A 20,266-nucleotide genomic window follows, 5' to 3' on the forward strand; every position below is an offset into this window, starting at 1 on the left:
GACTCCCATGAGGATAACTGTAAATACACTCATGAGGACGTGATTAAAGCCTCACTGAGAACGTCTATAAAGTCTCCCTTGAGGGCTTCTTTAGGACTCCGTAGGGCCTCTATAAAGACTCCCTTCGTCAATAAAGTCTCCCCTCAGGTCTCAATGCTTTGACTAATAAATCTTCTATATTTTCAGAAAATAAACAAACGAATGCCACAGCTTCAATGAAAGCAAGGATTCCGAATGTCGATCCAAACTTCCTGTAAGTATTGATTGTAAGCCATACACCTAGAGATATTTTTCAAATGATTAGTTCTAATTTCTAGATTTATGCGTCGTGGTATTGTTGGCTCATACAAGGATGAATTGACACCAGAATTACAAGCCAAAATAGATGATTGGTCTAAGAAGGTATTGGCCGAACATGGAATTACTGAAGAAGATATTTTCGGAACATTATAGAAAGGATCATTAGCCATGTGGAAGAACTAATTGTTTAAAAAATGTTTATATATTAATAAAGTCCACACTGTGCTCTTGAATCAACCATAAATGGAAGGTGCTTACAACTGGGAAGTTTTTGCAAATTCTGTGCCATTCGTTCAGACTCACCGTTTTCAAGCAAATCGTGAAAACCTAGAAAAAAAAAAACCTAAAAATGTGACCAGAACTTCTATATCTCAAAAATGGTAAAACCTAGGAAGAAATCATAAAGGTCAATACCCTAGAGAATTTTCACAGCTACTACAATTTATTTAGCCCCATTTCGATAGGTCCTGCGGTTTCCAAGCAAAATAGCGAAAACCTAAAATAAACCTGAAAATGTGAACTTTGACCGCGATTTAATTAAAAATCCCCTTAGCGATTTTTTTGTTTTTGGATTTTTTTCATCGATGAACATTGCTGTTTTAGAATCCGCAAAAACTTCCCAGGTGTAAGCTTCTTTTATTTAAAGTTGGTTCAAGAGCACCGTGTCCATCTAATATTATTAATTTCGAATGCTTCATATGACATCCTAAAAGTATGCAGCGGACATAGTTTTTACATAATTGAAGTAAAGTAGTTACTGAAGGTAAGTAGTACGCCTGGAGCACATAAAGCGATTGACTTAGTCACATAAGTCATCGACTGGTTCGAAATATTAAAGAATAAAGAGAATCTGCCCCCACCTGTGAATCTAATGAACCATTGGAACGAATCGAACATTTTTACAGTGTTTTATTTTAAGACCAACATCAGCGAAGTGACTTCCACCATTAACCACATATTCCTTGACTTTTTGAAAAAAAATATCCCACTGTGAGGTTTGTTTGTCATTTGTTGGAATCAATTAAACGAATGTATTTTTTCCATGACCAACATTGTTTTACTTTTTGAAGAAAAATATCCCATGGTGAAATATGATTGTCTCTTGCTAAAAATAAACTAACTTATTTTTATTATTTAATGACAAGTTGAATTTCCTCCCTACACACATTGAGGCGATAAATGAACCCATGACCGTGATTATATATACGAAAAAAAAAATCAAGAAACAACTAGCGCAAAGCAGAAGAACGACATGAAAGATAAGAAACGCATATACGGTCACCGAGCATTATACATATATTAATAACATTATTTGGCACTGTGCAGTTAGACACAAGAAGACAAGCGGAACACAACTATTTTCCTAAATACAATTAAAAAGTTTATTCTAAAAAGACAAAATGTTCCAATCACGTCCCCTGACAACAGATTCAAGGAAAACTCGTTCCCCATTGCCCATGAAAGAGTATGCCACCGAAGGTTTAAATATTCCGCTGAAGAAAAATTGGTGCGATACTTGGTGTACATTGCCCGAGGTCTGTGATGAAGTTGTACCTGAAATACTCAATTATGAGACACGCCAGGATGATGTGTTTGTGGTGACTTTTATGAAATGTGGCACCATTTGGATGCAGGAGGCAGCCTGGCTGTTACTGAATAATTTGAATTATACCAAAAGTATAGAAGTACCTGTGTTGGATAGAAGTCCATTGTTAGAGTAAGTTTTGTAGATATTTTTTTTTTTTTTTGAAAATATAAACCAAATTTATGGTATGGTGTTGTAGGATGCCTGGCGTTGTGTTTGGAGCTCCCAATATTGTTGAATATAGTCACACCCTACCTAGTCCACGTTTACTTAAAACCCATATGCCGGCAAGTTTATTGCCACTCCAGGTGTGGGAGCGTAAACTGAAGGTAAGAGAGATGCTGATCTGAACGAAAACAGGCACACATTATTATCATTATTATTATTAATTATTAATTATTAATTATTAATTATTAATTATTAATTATTAATTATTAATTATTAATTATTAATTATTAATTATTAATTATTAATTATTAATTATTAATTATTAATTATTAATTATTAATTATTAATTATTAATTATTAATTATTAATTATTAATTATTAATTATTAATTATTAATTATTAATTATTAATTATTAATTATTAATTATTAATTATTAATTATTAATTATTAATTATTAATTATTAATTATTAATTATTAATTATTAATTATTAATTATTAATTATTAATTATTAATTATTAATTATTAATTATTAATTATTAATTATTAATTATTAATTATTAATTATTAATTATTAATTATTAATTATTAATTATTAATTATTAATTATTAATTATTAATTATTAATTATTAATTATTAATTATTAATTATTAATTATTAATTATTAATTATTAATTATTAATTATTAATTATTAATTATTAATTATTAATTATTAATTATTAATTATTAATTATTAATTATTAATTATTAATTATTAATTATTAATTATTAATTATTAATTATTAATTATTAATTATTAATTATTAATTATTAATTATTAATTATTAATTATTAATTATTAATTATTAATTATTAATTATTAATTATTAATTATTAATTATTAATTATTAATTATTAATTATTAATTATTAATTATTAATTATTAATTATTAATTATTAATTATTAATTATTAATTATTAATTATTAATTATTAATTATTAATTATTAATTATTAATTATTAATTATTAATTATTAATTATTAATTATTAATTATTAATTATTAATTATTAATTATTAATTATTAATTATTAATTATTAATTATTAATTATTAATTATTAATTATTAATTATTAATTATTAATTATTAATTATTAATTATTAATTATTAATTATTAATTATTAATTATTAATTATTAATTATTAATTATTAATTATTAATTATTAATTATTAATTATTAATTATTAATTATTAATTATTAATTATTAATTATTAATTATTAATTATTAATTATTAATTATTAATTATTAATTATTAATTATTAATTATTAATTATTAATTATTAATTATTAATTATTAATTAATAATTATTATCATTATTGTTATTATTTTAATTTCAGCAAATCTATATGGCTCGTAACTTCAAAGATGTCGTCGTATCCTCGTATCATTTTATGAAACAAGTGGGTCTCTGGACTGGCGACTCTATGGAAGAATATGTCGAAGATTTCCTTAACAATGAATTGAATTTCACAAGTTATTTGCATCACGTTGTGGACTTTTGGAAAATGCGTAATGAGCCGAACATTTTCTTTGTTACTTATGAAGAAATGTCCCGAGACTTACCCGGTGTAATAAAACGATTGTGTACATTTTTGGAAAGACCTCAACTGACTGCAGAAGAAATGGAACAGATGTTGGAGCATTTATCCTTTGATAAAATGAAAAGTAGGTGGAAATAATTACGGCCTTAATTAAAGATTTATAATTTCCAATTAACATTTTTTGGCAGATTATGAACAAATTACCAGTAGGCTAAAGAAGGCATTACCCCAGACCTCACCTGATTTCCAGTAAGTTTTCCAAGATTTTGCTATGAATACAAAATTTTAATATTTCTTTTCTTATATTCAATTCTAGATTTCTACGTCGCGGCATTGTTGGCTGTTACAAAGATGAATTGACTCCGGAATTGCAGAAGAAAATTGATATCTGGTCCCACAACTACTTGGCTCAGCATGGCCTGACGGAGGAAGAAATTTTTGGAAAATTATAGAAATATTTATAAGGCACATTGCACGTATCCAGGTTTTTTTTAGAATCTCATCTACACACACATATGTATATTTTTTTATTCATTTATTCAAACGTTAGTTGCATTCTTTTTATAGACTCTCATAAATATTTTATATAAAATATAATTAAATGTACATAGTGACTATACGAAATACTTTGTTTAAGATAAGAAAAAAAGAAAGAAAAAAATAATAAAAAATTTAATACTCTATTATTAATATAAAAATTTAAAAAAGTTTTACTTATATCAGATTTCGGCTTGGCTAAACGTTTTTTTTTCCAAAATATTTGGGCCATCAAAATTTTTATGAATTAAATCGAAAACAAACAGCTTAGGATGGGATTATATTCCCCATTCTAATGATTCAAAATTAGTTAGAGGATATCGAGATTCATAACCTAGTTAATGGCTGTGAAAAAATAAAATCGTAAATGAACACGTTTGTCTTGAGCCAACTTTAAATGGAAGGTGCTTACACCTAGGAAGTTTTTGCGGACCCTAAAACTACAATGTTCATAGATTAACATCAAAAAATCAAAATGCAAAAAAATCGCCGTAACGCTTTTTAAATAAATCGCGATTCAAGTTGACATTTTTAGGGGTTTTTAGGTTTTCACTATTTTGCTTGAAAACCGTAAGTCCTATCGAAATGGAACTAAAGAGCAGCTATGAAAATTCTCTACTCGACTGACTTTCACACATATAATTGATTATCCAACGTTTTAAACTTGGCCGGAGGGTTGTCTACTCGATGTCCTCAAACATCGCGGAGTGCGTGACAGTATCAAAGACTTTTGATAAGTCAAGCGTCACCATCACTGCTCTATCACACGGCTTTCTCTGGCGTGCAGCGCGGTTGTCATGCTGTGCTGCTTACAGAGCCTATGCTGATGATCGGCAACTGGATAGCTGTTTCTGCCGACGACTGACGAGGACTGAAGCCAAAGGGCCTTTGCTACGGCAGACAAAAGCGAAGTCGTTCAACACGATTCGCTTTTGCTGGCATCCTGGTCTGGCTTCAGTAGTTACTCGACTCTCGGCACATTCAGCTGTTTCAACATTACCATGGAGATGCCATCAGGGCCCAATATTTTGTATGATTTAGCGTTTCTGATGACATTGATGATGTTGCCACATCATCCATTGTAAATTGTCGTGGTTCATCCTCGGCACGGAGAGATCTAATGCGACGTGGTACACTTCTTTCTCTTCGCCCTGTCATACCGTGGTGCTCGATAATTTGTCGATTGAAATAACTTCTTCACCTCTTCGGATCAGTCAGCGTAACGAAGCGGTGATTAGTGAACTCTCTGAATCTCGGCCAATTAGCTTTCCCATGATTGATGAAATTGCAGCGTTCAGAGGTGATGGAACCTGGCGGTGATCTAATGGAGGCAATTATGTGGAGATGATTTGCCAGGTAAAGTCATTTGTCAAACCAAGTGACACGGGTTGCCAGGTGACACGGTTGAAGTCATTTATCAGACCAGGTGATACATTGGTTATGTCTGGCAAAATGTGACACTTTCCGCTAATTCTGGTAGAGATGTCTTTATTGACCATGCAAAAAGTAACAATCTGCTCAACCAGTACTACACCGTATTTTGGTAGGTCATAACCGGAGACCTTCAAAATTACGGTTATGGCCTTCCAAAAGCGGGCTTATGTTGTACCTATAACCTGAAGTACAGCTATTTATCGGCGTGATATATACGTTCAGCAAATCTACCTCAGTATTTCCACACCTGACTGCTTGCCCCATGCATTCTATGTACGGGTCATTAGAGCCAGGCTCAATCGGGATATGTCCATATTGAACTGAATGGTGGAGTAGGAAAGCTAGTACCCTAAATCCACTTCTGGGGCGATCCTACAATACGTTGTAAACATTACAACGCTGTAACCCAGCAAAAATCCTCATTACAAACCTCCTTTCCCACCCATTATTTTAACAAGGGCATGTCGTCCGAAGTATCTGGTTATTTTGTAACCACTGGACAAAGTAGATTGTAACCACTGAAATAAGTAGATACTGAGTAGATTCTGACTACTTATTTCAGTGGTTACAAAATAACCAGATATTTCGCGCGACATGCCCATGTTAAAATAATGGGTGGGAAAGGAGGTTTGTAATGAGGATTTTTGAATCGGTTGATCCGTTCGAGTGTTATCGTGAGCACAAGCCAGTCAGCCAGACGGACGGATGCACGGACATGGCAAAATCGACTTCAAATTGTCCAAACATACTTGTGGTCTAAAACCATTATTTCGATGAGTATAAACATTTGCCATTAAAAAAAAAAAAAACGACGGTCCAGCACCGCGGACCCGGATATATAACCTTATTATCGGTTATTTGGCTCATGCCGGGTTGGGTTTTTATTACTTGGAAACATTTTTTGTCGGTTTAAACAATTATTAGTTGTCCACATAACCCATTATTGAAGAAAATTATCCCACGGTGACGTTTGTTTTGCTTTTGCTAAAAATAAGCTGAATTCGTTTTATTATTAGCACGAAATGTCAAACAACCGGTGATAGTGAATATATTTATGAACTAAATATGAAACACATGTTTGAAGAAAAACACGCAGAAGGAGGAAATAAAAGATAAGGAAGAAGCTGATCTATTTTAAGAAGCTGCAGACTTTGGTTTCTTTGCACAAACTATTTTGTTTTAAACTACTAGAACGAAATGCGAAAATAATCAATAGCCGGTGATCGGCAATTAGACACACGTGAAGAGAGTACAACGTAATTATATAGTTTCATCCACAAAAGACTTCATTTAACTTGTCGTTCAGCTCGCAAATAAATACCTTCTTGAGGTCGCAAATAAATACACCCTTGAGCTTGTTTATAAAGACACTCTTCAGCTCGTCTAAAAAGACTCCTTTCAGCTTGTCTATGAAAACCCACTTCCGCTCGTCTATAAAGACTCCCTTTAGCTCGTCTATAAAGACTCCCTTTAGCTCGTCTATAAAGACTCCCTTTAGCTCGTCTATAAAGACTCCCTTCAGCTCCTCTATAATAAAACTCCCTTTTGCCCGTCTATAAAGACTCCCATTAGTTCGTCTATAAAGACTCCCTTCAGCTCGTCTATAAAGACTCCCTTTAGCTCGTCTATAAAGACTCCTTTTAGCTCGTCTATAAAGACTCCCTTTAGCTCGTCTATAAAGACTCCCTTTAGCTCGTCTATAAAGACTCCCTTTAGCTCGTCTATAAAGACTCCTTTTAGCTCGTCTATAAAGACTCCCTTTAGCTCGTCTATAAAGACTCCCTTTAGCTCGTCTATAAAGACTCCCTTTAGCTCGTCTATAAAGACTCCCTTTAGCTCGTCTATAAAGACTCTTTTAGCTCGTCTATAAAGACTCCCTTTAGCTCGTCTATAAAGACTCCCTTTAGCTCGTCTATAAAGACTCCCTTTAGCTCGTCTATAAAGACTCCCTTTAGCTCGTCTATAAAGACTCCCTTTAGCTCGTCTATAAAGACTCCCTTCAGCTCGTCTATAAAAACTCCCTTCAGCTCGTCTATAAAAAACTCCCTTCAGCTCGTCTATAAAGACTCCCTTCAGCTCGTCTATAAAGACTCCCTTCAGCTCGTCTATAAAGACTCCCTTCAGCTCGTCTATAAAGACCCCCTTCAGCTCGTCTATTAAAACCCCCTTCAGCTCGTCTATAAATACACCCTTCAGCTCGTCTATAAAGACTCCCTTCAGCTCGTCTATAAAGACCCCCTTCAGCTCGTCTATTAAAACCCCCTTCAGCTCGTCTATAAATACACCCTTCAGCTCGTCTATAAAGACTCCCTTCAGGTCGTCTACAAATACTCCCTTCGTCTCGTCTATAAAGACTCCCTTCAGCTCGTCTATAAAGACTCCCTTCAGCTCGTCTATAAAGACTCCCTTCAGCCCGACCATAAAGACTCGCTTCAGCCCGACCATAAAGACTCGCTTCAGCTCGTCCATAAAGACTCGCTTCAGCTCGTCTATAAAGACTCCCTTCAGCTCGCCTATAAAAACTCCCTTCGGCTCGTCTATAAAGACTCCGTTCAACTCGTCTATAAAAACTCCCTTCATCTCGTCTATAAAAACCCCCTTCATCTCGTCTATAAAGTCTCCCTTCAGCTCGTCTATGAAGACTCACTTCAACTCGTCTTTAAAAACCTCTCTTCAGCTCGTCTATAAAGACTCCCTTCAGCTCGTCTATAAAGACTCCCTTTAGCTCGTCTATAAAGACTCCCTTCAGCTCGTCTATAAAGACTCCCTTCAGCTCATCTATAAAGACTCCCTGCAGCTCATCTATAAAGACTCCCTTCAGCTTGTCTATAAAGACTCCCTTCAGCTCGTCTATAAAGACTGCCTCCAGCTCATCTATAAAGACTCCCTTCAGCTCGTCTATAAAGACTGCCTCCAGCTCATCTATAAAGACTCCCTTCAGCTTGTCTATAAAGACTCCCTTTAGCTCGTCTATAAAGACTCCCTTCAGCTCGTCTATAAAGACTCCCTTCAGCTCATCTATAAAGACTCCCTTCAGCTCATCTTTAAAGACTCCCTGCAGCTCGTCTATAAAGACTCCATTCAGCTCGTCTATAAAGACTCCCTTCAGCTCGTCTCTAAAGACTCCCTTCCCCTCGTCTCTAAGGACTCCCTTCAGCTCATCTTTAAAGACTCCCTGCAGCTCGTCTATAAAGACTCCCTTCAGCTCGTTTATAAAGACTCCATTCAGCTCGTCTCTAAAGACTCCCTTCCCCTCGTCTCTAAGGACTCCCTTCAGTTCGTCTATAAAGACTCCCTTCAGCTCGTCTATAAAGACTCCCTTCAGCTCGTCTATAAAGACTCCCTTCAGCTCGTCTATAAAAAAAAACTCCCTTCAGCTCGTCTATAAAGACTCCCTTCAGCTCGTCTATAAAAAAAAACTCCCTTCAGCTCGTCTATAAAGACTCCCTTCAGCTCGTCTATAAAGACTCCCTTTAGCTCGTCTATAAAGACTCCCTTCATCTAGTCTATAAAGACTCCCTTCAGCTTTTCTATAAAGTCTCCCTTCAGCTTGTCTATAAAGACTCCCTTCAGCTTGTCTATAAAGACTCCCTTCAGCTCGTCTATAAAGACTCCCTTCAGCTCGTCTATAAAGACTCCCTTCAGCTCACCTATGAAGACTCCCTTCAGCTCGTCTATAAAAAGACTCCCTTCAGCTCGTCTATAAAAAGACTCCTTTCAGCTCGTGCATAAAAAGACTCCCTTCAGCTCGTCTATAAAAAGACTCCCTTCAGCTCGTCTATAAAAAGACTCCCTTCAGCTCGTCTATAAAAAGATTCCCTTCAGCTCGTCTATAAAAAGACTCCCTTCAGCTCGTCTATAAAAAGACTCCCTTCAGCTCGTCTATAAAAAGACTCCCTTCAGCTCGTCTATAAAAAGACTTCCTTCAGCTCGTCTATAAAAAGACTCCCTTCAGCTCGTCTATAAAGACTCCTTCAGCTCGTCTATAAAGACTCGCTTTAGCTCGTCCTTAAAGGCTCCCTTCAGCTCGTCTATAAAGACTCCCTTCAGCTCGTCTCTAAAGACTCCCTTCCGCTCGTCTATAAAGACTCCCTTCAGCTCGTCTATAAAGACTCCCTTCAGCTCGTCTATAAAAAAAAACTCCCTTCAGCTCGTCTATAAAGACTCCCTTCAGCTCGTCTATAAAGACTCCCTTTAGCTCGTCTATAAAGACTCCCTTCATCTAGTCTATAAAGACTCCCTTCAGCTTTTCTATAAAGTCTCCCTTCAGCTTGTCTATAAAGACTCCCTTCAGCTTGTCTATAAAGACTCCCTTCAGCTCGTCTATAAAGACTCCCTTCAGCTCGTCTATAAAGACTCCCTTCAGCTCACCTATGAAGACTCCCTTCAGCTCGTCTATAAAAAGACTCCCTTCAGCTCGTCTATAAAAAGACTCCTTTCAGCTCGTGCATAAAAAGACTCCCTTCAGCTCGTCTATAAAAAGACTCCCTTCAGCTCGTCTATAAAAAGACTCCCTTCAGCTCGTCTATAAAAAGATTCCCTTCAGCTCGTCTATAAAAAGACTCCCTTCAGCTCGTCTATAAAAAGACTCCCTTCAGCTCGTCTATAAAAAGACTCCCTTCAGCTCGTCTATAAAAAGACTTCCTTCAGCTCGTCTATAAAAAGACTCCCTTCAGCTCGTCTATAAAGACTCCTTCAGCTCGTCTATAAAGACTCGCTTTAGCTCGTCCTTAAAGGCTCCCTTCAGCTCGTCTATAAAAACTACTTCAGCTCATCTATAAAAAACTCACTTCAGCTCGTCTCTAAAGACTCCCTTCAGCTCGTCTATAAAGACTCCCTTCCGCTCGTCTATAAAGACTCCCTTCAGCTCGCCTATAAAGAATCCCTTCAGGTCGTCTCTAAAGAATCCCTTCAGCTCGTCTATAAAGACTCCCTTCAGCTCGTCTATAAAGTCGCACTTCAGCTCGTCTATAAAGGCTTCCTTCAGCTCGTCTGTAAAGACTTCCTTCAGCTCGTCTATAAACCCTCCCTTCAGCTCCTTTATAAAGACTCCCTTTAGCTCGTCTATAAAGACTCCCTTTAGCTCGTCTATAAAGACTCCCTTTAGCTCGTCTATAAAGACACCCTTCCGCTCGTCTATAAAGACTCCCTTCCGCTCGTCTATAAAGACTCCCTTCAGCTCGTCTATAAAGACTTCCTTCAGCTCGTCTATAAAAAGACTCCCTTCAGCTCGTCTATAAGGACTCCCTTCAGTTCGTCTATAAGACTCCCTTCAGCACGTCTATAAAGACTCCCTTAAGCTCGTCTATAAAGACTCCGTTCAGCTCGTCTATAAAGACTCCCTTCAGCTTGTCTATAAAGACTCCCTTCAGCTCTTCTATAAAGACTCCCTTCAGCTCGTCTATAAAGACTCCCTTCAGCTCGTCTATAAAGACTCCCTTCAGCTCGTCTATAAAGACTTCCTTCAGCTCGTCTATAAAGACTCCCTTCAGCTCGTCTATAAAGACTCCCTTCAGCTCGTCTATAAAGACTCCCTTCAGCTCGTCTATAAAGACTCCCTTCAGCTCGTCTAAAAAGACTCCCTTCAGCTCGTCTATAAAGACTCCCTTCAGCTTGTCTATAAAGACTCCCTTCAGCTCTTCTATAAAGACTCCCTTCAGCTCGTCTATAAAGACTCCCTTCAGCTCGTCTATAAAGACTCCCTTCAGCTCGTCTATAAAGACTTCCTTCAGCTTGTCTATAAAGACTCCCTTAAGCTCGTCTATAAAGACTCCCTTCAGCTCGTCTATAAAGGCTCCCTTCAGCTTGTCTATAAAGGCTCTCTTCAGCTCGTCTTTAAAGAATCCCTACAGCTCGTCTATAGACTCCCTACAGCTTGTCTATGAAAAACTCCCTTCAGCTCGTCTATAAAGACTCCCATCAGTTCGTATCCAAAGGCTCCCTTCAGCTTGTCTATAAAGGCTCTCTTCAGCTCGTCTATAAAGACTCCCTTCAGCTCGTCTGTAAAGACTCCCTTCAGCTCGTCCCCCCTTCATCACGCCAATAAAGACTCGCTTCAGCTCGTCTAAAAAAACTCCCTTCAGCTCGTCTATAAAGACTCCCTTCAGCTCTTCTATAAAGACTCCCTTCAGCTCGTCTATAAGGACTCCCTTCAGCTCGTCTATAAAGACTCCCTTCAGCTCGTCTATAAGGACTCCCTTCAGCTCGTCTATAAAGACTCCCTTCAGCTCGTCTATAAAGCCTCCCTTCAGCTCGTCTATAAAGCCTCCCTTCAGCTCGTCTATAAAGCCTCCCTTCAGCAAGTCTATAAAGACTCCCTTCAGTTCGTCTCCAAAGACTTCCTTCAGCTCGTCTATAAAGACTCCCTTCAGCTCGTCTATAAAGACTCCCTTCAGCTCGTCTATAAAGACTCCCTTCAGCTCGTCTATAAAGACTCCCTTCAGCTCGTCTATAAAGACTCCCTTCAGCTCGTCTATAAAGACTCCCTTCAGCTCGTCTATAAAGACTCCCTTCAGCTCGTCTATAAAGACTCCCTTCAGCTCGTCTATAAAGACTCCCTTCAGCTCGTCTATAAAGACTCCCTTCAGCTCGTCTATAAAGACTCCCTTCAGCTCGTCTATAAAGACTTCCTTCAGCTGCTCTATAAAGACTCCCATCAGCTCGTCTATAAATACTCTCTGCAGCTCGTCTATAAAGACTCCCTTCAGCTCGTCTATAAAGACTCCCTTCAGCTCGTCTATAAAGACTACCTTCAGCTCGTCCCCCCGTTACCTCGGCCATAAAGATTCGCTTCAGCTCGTACATAAAGACTTCCTTCAGCTCGTCTATAAAGACTCCCTTCAGCTCGTCTATAAAGACTCCCTTCAGCTCGTCTATAAAGACTCCCTTCAGCTCGTCTATAAAGACTGCCTTCAGCTTGTCTATAAAAACTCCCTTCAGCTCGTCTCTAAAGACTCCCTTCGACTCGTCTATAAAAACTCCCTTCATCTCGTCTATAAAAACTCCCTTCAGCTCGTCTCTAAAGACTCCCTTCAGCTCGTCTATAAAGACTCCCTTCAGCTCGTTTTTAAAGACTCCCTTCAGCTCGTCTATAAAGACTCTCTTCAGATTGTCTATAAAAACTCCCTTCACCTCGTCTATAAAGACTCCCTTCAGCTCGTCTATAAAGATTCCCTTCAGCTCGTCTATAAAGACTCCCTACCGCTCGTCTATAAAGACTCCCTTCAGGTCGTCTATAAAGACTCCCTTCAGGTCGTCTATAAAGACTCCCTTCAGGTCGTCTATAAAGACTCCCTTCAGGTCGTCTATAAAGACTCCCTTCAGGTCGACTATAAAGACTCCCTTTCAGATCGTCTATAAAGACTCCCTTCAGCTCGTCTATAAAGACTTCCTTCAGCTGCTCTATAAAGACTCCCTTCAGCTCGTCTATAAAGACTCCCATCAGCTCATCTATAAATACTCTCTGCAGCTCGTCTATAAAGACTCCCTACCGCTCGTCTATAAAGACTCCCTACCGCTCGTCTATAAAGACTCCCTACCGCTCGTTTATAAAGACTCCCTTTAGCTCGTCTATAAAGACTCCCTTAAGCTCGTCTATAAAGACTCCCTTAAGCTCGTCTATAAAGCCCCCTTCAGCTGGGCAATAAAGACTATCTTTAGCTCGTCTATAAAGACTCCCTTCAGCACGTCTATAAAAGCCCCCTTCAGCTCGTCTCTAAAGACTCCCTTCAGCTCGTCTATAAAGACTCCCTTCATCTGGTCTATAAAGACTCCCTTCAGCTCGTCTATAAAGACTCCCTTCAGCTGGTCTATAAAGACTCCCTTCAGTTCGTCTATAAAGACTCCCTTCAGCTCGTCTATAAAGACTCCCTTCAACTCGTTTATAAAAAGCTCCCTTCAGCTCGTCTATAATAACTCCCTTCCATAAAAACTTCCATCATTTCGTCGTTGAAAATCAAAGTTAACTTTTCCAGCACCCAGAGCAACAATATGCCTTCCCATAATTCACTTTTTCTACAATTTCTCCCACATTGGAGGCTTGTTTGGCTCTCTCCAAGTACACCAATTTAAAAATTGTTGTCCAGCAATTTCCAATTTGAATGCTTTGCAAGTCATCCAAACAAACATAGCATTGCTTGATAGCGTCTCTCTTTATAATATAATCAACAATAAATAGAAACAATTATCTTGGCACTTGGAAGAGAATTGATAAGAAGCGGCTATTTGCCCGGTAGTCGTCACTTCACTGTTGTTGTTATCAAATTGTCACATTTTAGTTAGAAATTAGAAAGCAGCCGGAACACAACAATTTTCTACTTCTTACAAAAGTTATGATTTAAATCAGTATTACAAAATGTTCAAATCCCGTCCCCTAACAACAGAAACGAGGAAAACTCGTTCCCCATTACCCATGAAAGAATTTGCCACCGAAGGTTTAAATATTCCGTTGAAGAAAAATTGGTCAGATTCGTGGTGTTCGTTGCCGGAGATTTGTGAATCTGTACTCCCAGAGATACTTAATTATGAAGTGCGACCGGATGATGTTTTTGTGGTGACTTTTATGAAATGCGGTACAACCTGGATGCAAGAGACCGCCTGGTTGCTAATAAATAATTTGGATTATGAAAAAAGTAAACAGTTTGCTGTGCTGGATAGAAGTCCATTTTTGGAGTAAGTTTTTACTGAGAGTTTTTCTTAAACTATTGAAATTAAAAATTTGTATAATTTACAGAGATCATGGCATTGTTTTTGGTGCTCGAAATGCTGTGGAGTATAGCCACAGCTTGCCTAGTCCACGCTTATTAAAGTCTCACATGCCGGCAAGTTTATTGCCTTTACAACTATGGGAACGCAAGCAAAAGGTACGGAAGAAGAGAATATCTTCAAGAGAAAGTGAATGTTTTAATGGTTTTGTTGAATAATAAACAGTAAACAAATGGTTGCCTAAAAGTATGCAACACACATTCCAATAATCGATTTAAACCTTCAAAAGAAACTTATATTTAAAATTTGTCTCTACCTTTAGACAATTTATGTGGCCCGCAATTGCAAAGATGTTGTGGTATCCTCCTATCATTTCATGAAGAAGCTAGGCCTTTGGTCGGGCGATAATATGGAAGATTATGTCAATGATTTCATCAACAATGAATTGAATTACACAAGTTATTGGAATCATATTGTGGACTTTTGGAAAATGCGTAATGAGCCGCACATTTTCTTTGTTACCTATGAAGAAATGAAAAAAGATCTGGCCAGTGTAATACAAAGGTTGTGTACCTTTTTGGAGAGACCCCAGCTAACGGCGGAGGAAATGGAAAGAACATTGGATCATTTGTCGTTTGATAAAATGAGAAGTAGATGCAAATCAATGAATTTTTACGGGCAGATGTTTAAAAATTTTTTCGTTATTTTGCAGGTTATGAAAAAATGACCAATGATTTAAAGGAAAAAATACCCAAGGCCACAGAGGATTTCCAGTAAGTTGTTTTGCTACTGGAAAGACGTAGTGTTTGTTTTAAATTACTTTTCGTTACAGATTTCTACGTCGTGGCATTGTCGGCTCCTTTAAAGATGAATTAACCCCAGAATTGCGGGAGAAAATCGATAACTGGTCGCAAAACTATTTGGCTCAGCACGGCCTTACTGAAGAAGATATTTTTGGCAAATTATAGAAGAAAGTAGTAAAATGAGTAGAAAAATCCCAATTGTGAATAAAATAAAAGTATTTTTAATAAGACAATCTATGTAGTTAGTTATGACGAGAGTACACATTTTGTTAGATGATTATTGCTACAGAAGCACTCTTATCTTCAGAAAGGGTCTATAGGAGTACCCTTATCTTCAGAAAGGGTATATAGAAGCACTCTTATCTTCAGAAGGGGTCTATAGAAGCACCCTTATCTTCAGAAAGGGTCTATAGCAGCAAACTTTCTTTCAGCAAGGGTCTACAGAAGCACCCCTTCTTTAAGAAAGGGTCTATAGAAGCACCTTTTTTCAGAAAGGGTCAATAGAAACAACATTTTTTCTGACCGAGTCTGTAGAAGCACCCTTTCTTTAAAAAAGAATTCATAGAAGCACCCTTTCTTTAAAAAAGAATTCATAGAAGCACCCTTTCTTTAAAAAAGAATTCATAGAAGCACCCTTTCTTTAAAAAAGAATTCATAGAAGCACCCTTTCTTTAAAAAAGAATTCATAGAAGCACCCTTTCTTTCAGAGAGGATCTATAGAAGCACCCTTTCTTTCAGAAAGGGTCTATAGAAGCACCATTTCTTTCAGAGAGGGTCTACAGAAGCAAAATTCTATCCGAAAGTGTCTATAGAAGCGCCCTTTCTCTCACAAAGGGTCTATAGGAACACCCTTATCTTCAAGAAGGGTCTATAGAAGCATCCTTATCTTCAGAAAGGGCCTATAAAACCACCCTTTCTTTCAGAAAGTGTCTATAGCAGCAAACTTTCTTTCAGCAAGGGTCTACTGAAGCACCCCTTCTTTAAGAAAGGGTCTATAGAAGCACCCTTTTTCAGAGAGGGTCTATAGAAGCACCCTTTTTCAGAAAGGGCCTATAGAAACAACCTTTCTTTCAGAAAGGGTCTATAGAACCACCCTGTCTTTAAAAAAATTCATAGAAGCACCCTTTCCTTCAGAGTGGTTCCATAGAAGCATCCTTTCGTTCAGAAAGGGTCTATATACAGGGTCTATAGAAGCACCCTTTACTTAAAAAAGAGTTCATAGAAGCAACCTTTCTTTCAGAAAGGATCTATAGAAGCACCCTTATCTTCAAGAAGGGTCTATAGAAGCACCCTTATCTTCAGAAAGTGCCTATAAAACCACCCTTTCTTTCAGAAAGTGTCTATAGAAGCAAACTTTCTTTCAGACAGGGTCTATAGAAGCAAACTTTCTTGCAGACAGGGTCTATAGAAGCACCCTTATCTTCAGAAAGTGTCTATAGAAGCACCCTTATCTTCAGAAAGGGTCTATAGAAGCACCCTTATCTTCAGAAAGTGTCTATAGAAGCACCCTTATCTTCAGAAAGGGTCTATAGAAGCACCCTTTCTTTAAGAAAGCGTCTATAGAAGCAAACTTTCTTTCAGACAGGGTCTATAGAAGCACCCTTATCTTCAAGACGGGTCTATAGAAGCACTCTTATCTTCAAGAAGTGTCTATAGAAGCACCCTTATCTTCAGAAAGGGCCTATAAAACCACCCTTTCTTTCAGAAAGTGTCTAAAGAAGCAAACTTTCTTTCAGAAAGGGTCTATAGAAGCACTATTTTTTAAAAAAGGTTCTATTGAAACAACCTTTCTTTCAGACAGGGTCTATAGAAGCACCCTGTCTTTAAAAAAGAATTCATAGAAGTACCCTTTTTTTTCGGAGAGGATCTATAGAAGCACCCTTCCTTTCAGAAAGGGTCTATAGAAGCACCATTTCTTTCAGAGAGGGTCTACAGAAGCACATTTCTATCCGAAAGTGTCTATAGAAGCGCCCTTTCTCTCACAAAGGGTCTATAGGAGCACCCTTTCTTTCAGAAAGGGTCTATAGAAACAACCTTTCTTTCAGAAAGGGTCTATAGAAACAACCTTTCTTTCAGACAGGGACTATAGAACCACCCTGTCTTTAAAAAAATTCATAGAAGCACCCTTTCTTTCAGAGAGGTTCCATAGAAGCACCCTTTCTTTCAGAAAGTGTCTATAGAAGCACCCTTTTTCAGAAATATATATATATATATATATATATATATATATATATATAGAACCACCCTGTCTTTAAAAAAATTCATAGAAGCACCCTTTCTTTCAGAGAGGTTCCATAGAAGCACCATTTCTTTCAGAGAGGGTCTACAGAAGCAAATTTCTATCCGAAAGTGTCTATAGAAGCGCCCTTTCTCTCACAAAGGGTCTATAGGAACACCCTAATCTTCAAGAAGGGTCTATAGAAGCAAACTTTTTTTTTTGAGACAGGGTCTATAGAAGCACCCTTTCTTTAAAAAAAAAGGGTCTATAGAAGCACCCTTTCTTTCAGAACCCCCCTTTCTATAGAAGCACCCTTCCTTTCAGATATGGTTTATAGAAGCACCTTCCTTTCAGAAATGGTCTATAGAAGCACCCTTTCTTTAAAAAAGGGACCATAGAAGCATCCTTTCTTTCAGAACTCCCCTTACTATAGAAGCACCCTTCCTTTCAGGATTGGTCTATAGAAGCACCCTTTCTTTAAAAAAGGGGCCATAGAAACATCCTTTCTTTCAGAAAGGGTCTATAGGAGCACCCGTTCTTTCAGAAAGGGTCAATAGAAACACGATTTTTTCAGAAATGGTTTATAAAAAAAGCCCTTTCTTTTAGAAGTGGTCTATAGAAGCACCCATTCTTTCAGAAACGGTCTATAGAAGCAACCTTTTTCAGAAATAGTTTATAGGTGCACCCTTTTTTCGATTCTATAGATGGCATATCTGTTCAAGAACCTTATGTGGCCTTCTATTCTATAAAAGACCCTTATGGTGGTCTTCTGTTCTATAGAAGGCCCCTACGGTGGTCTTTTCTTCTATGAAAGACGCAGTACGGTGGTCCTATATTATATAGAAGGCTCCTACGGTGGCCTTTTTTCTATAGAGGACCCTCATTGGAGGATCTTCTTTTATATAGGTCACCTACGGTGGTCTTCTTTTCTATAGAAGATCCCTAAGATGGTATTCTATAAAAGACCCCTACGGCGGTCCTCTATTCTATAGAAGACCCCTACAGTTTTCTTCTATTCCACAGTGGATCCACTTGTATGGGAAAGTGGCCAAAAACACTTCCCGTGTAAATATGAAGGTAATGCTTAGGTTGCAGCTTTGTCCTGCTGTGATGATTATTTTATGAAACCATGTCTAACATAAAAGCCCGAGAAATTATGCATTTCTTACAGCTTCCTATCCCAAAATAAAGAAATAAATAAACAACAGAAATTAGCAATTGCAGGTACTAACCACATTTATACTAAAAATGCACTCAAAACGTATGTTAGGGAATTCTGAACAAAGACTCAGACCAAAACTATTTAAAAAATTCTGAGGCAGCGTTAGTCTGAGACCCAATTCGCAACTAGATGGCACTAGATGGCAGCTGATATTAACAGTATATAATCTTAAGCCTATGAACTACATTGGAAAATTATTCCCGAGGTGGGCACTGGTGGGCATCATGACTGAAACCTTAGGTCAAATTTAAGTATATGATCGAATTGGCTTAACAAAATACACTAAGAAAACATACAGCTAACTAGAATTCCACAACACGTTAAAACACTATTTTTTAAAAAAATGAAGCTATTACCTCCTCCTTCAAAATCCATTATAATATTTTGCAATACGTATTTGTTTCGCGATATTTTGAATATATTTACTTGCACTTAAAATATAGGTTGTACTCACAACAAAAAATATTAGTCAATTGTTCCGACTTTTGAAGCTATTCTTAAGAAGATCGCGTTCGAATGAAACAAAAACTAATATATTTTTAAAAAGCTCCATGTCATAGCTATCAGAGTTGCCAGATGTTTTACCAAAATTTTTACATTAATTTTTTTATTTTTGGCCAATGAGTGGATCCACTGTGTATTCTAGAGAAGACCCTTACGGCGGTCTTCTATCCTACAGAAGACTCTATAGTGGCATCCTATTGTATAGAAGATCCCTTTGGCGGTTTTCTCTTCTGTAGACTACCCTACGGTGGTTTTCTATTCTATAGAAGATCCCCACGATGGTCTTCCATCCTAAAGAACACCCCTGTAGATCTTCTTTCCTATAGAAGATCCCTATGGTGGTCTTCTTTTCTATAAAAGACCCCTACGGAGGACTTCTATTCTATAGGAGACCCTTACGGTTGTTTTCTATCCCACACAAAGCCCTATAATTGCTTTCTCTTAAATAGAAAATCCCTCTGGTGGTTTTCTTCTCTCCAGAAGACACCTACGGTGGTCTTCTATTCTACAGAACACTTTTACGGTGGTCTTCTATCCTATAGAATACCCTTACGGTACTCTTAAATCCTATAGAAGACCCCTACGGTGGACTTGGATTGAAGACCATCCTATAGGACACCCCTATGGTGGTCTCTAATCTTAAAGGGGACCCCTATGGTGGTCCTCTATTCTATAGATACAGGAGACGCTGTAATGCCCTTTCGTTGTATAAAAGATCCCTCTAGTTTTCTACTCTGCAGAAGACCCCAACGGTAGTCTTCAATACATTAGAAGACCTCTACGGTGGTCCTCTATCCTATAGTAGACCCCTACTGTGGTCTTCTATCCTATAGAAGATCCTTACGGTTTTCGTCTATGCTATAGAAGAACCCTATGGTGGTCTTCTCTGCAATAGAAGATCCTTACGGTACTATAGAAGAGCCCATGGTGTTCTTCTCTGCAATAGAAGACCCTTACGGTACTATAGAAGAGCCCTATGGTGGTCTTCTCTGCAATAGAAGACCCTTAAGTTTGTCTTCCATACTATAGAAGTCACTTACTGTAGTCTTCTATTCTATTGAAGATATCTACGGTGGTCTTTTATTCTATATCAGACCTTTACGGTGGCCTTATATTCTATAGAGGACCCCTTACGGTAATTTGCTATGCTGTAGAAGATCCCTACGGTGATATCCCACTCTATTGTAGGCCTCTACCTTGATCTTTT

At 37.5% G+C, this 20,266-nt stretch overlaps 2 protein-coding genes across 2 annotated transcripts; both read left to right on the forward strand.

Annotated features, from left to right (window-relative positions):
• The first annotated feature begins 1,628 nt into the window (after positions 1 to 1,628).
• LOC141403857 (amine sulfotransferase-like) lies at positions 1,629 to 4,309 on the forward strand. The gene is made up of 5 exons (XM_073986898.1): positions 1,629 to 2,017; positions 2,085 to 2,214; positions 3,435 to 3,762; positions 3,827 to 3,887; positions 3,955 to 4,309. The coding sequence occupies exons 1-5, from the start codon at positions 1,701 to 1,703 to the stop codon at positions 4,088 to 4,090; spliced, it is 972 nt and encodes a 323-aa protein (XP_073842999.1). The 5' UTR covers positions 1,629 to 1,700; the 3' UTR covers positions 4,091 to 4,309.
• A 9,600-nt stretch (positions 4,310 to 13,909) lies between these two features.
• LOC141402360 (sulfotransferase 1 family member D1-like) lies at positions 13,910 to 15,307 on the forward strand. The gene is made up of 5 exons (XM_073983352.1): positions 13,910 to 14,279; positions 14,341 to 14,470; positions 14,635 to 14,962; positions 15,025 to 15,085; positions 15,145 to 15,307. Exons 1-5 carry the CDS (start codon positions 13,963 to 13,965, stop codon positions 15,278 to 15,280), a joined length of 972 nt encoding a protein of 323 aa, XP_073839453.1. The 5' UTR covers positions 13,910 to 13,962; the 3' UTR covers positions 15,281 to 15,307.
• Positions 15,308 to 20,266: the final 4,959 nt, after the last annotated feature.

The sequence above is a fragment of the Musca autumnalis genome, unplaced genomic scaffold (assembly GCF_047663935.1).
Source record: "Musca autumnalis isolate F117 unplaced genomic scaffold, ASM4766393v1 scaffold_4, whole genome shotgun sequence".
Classification (NCBI taxonomy): Eukaryota; Metazoa; Arthropoda; class Insecta; order Diptera; family Muscidae; genus Musca; species Musca autumnalis.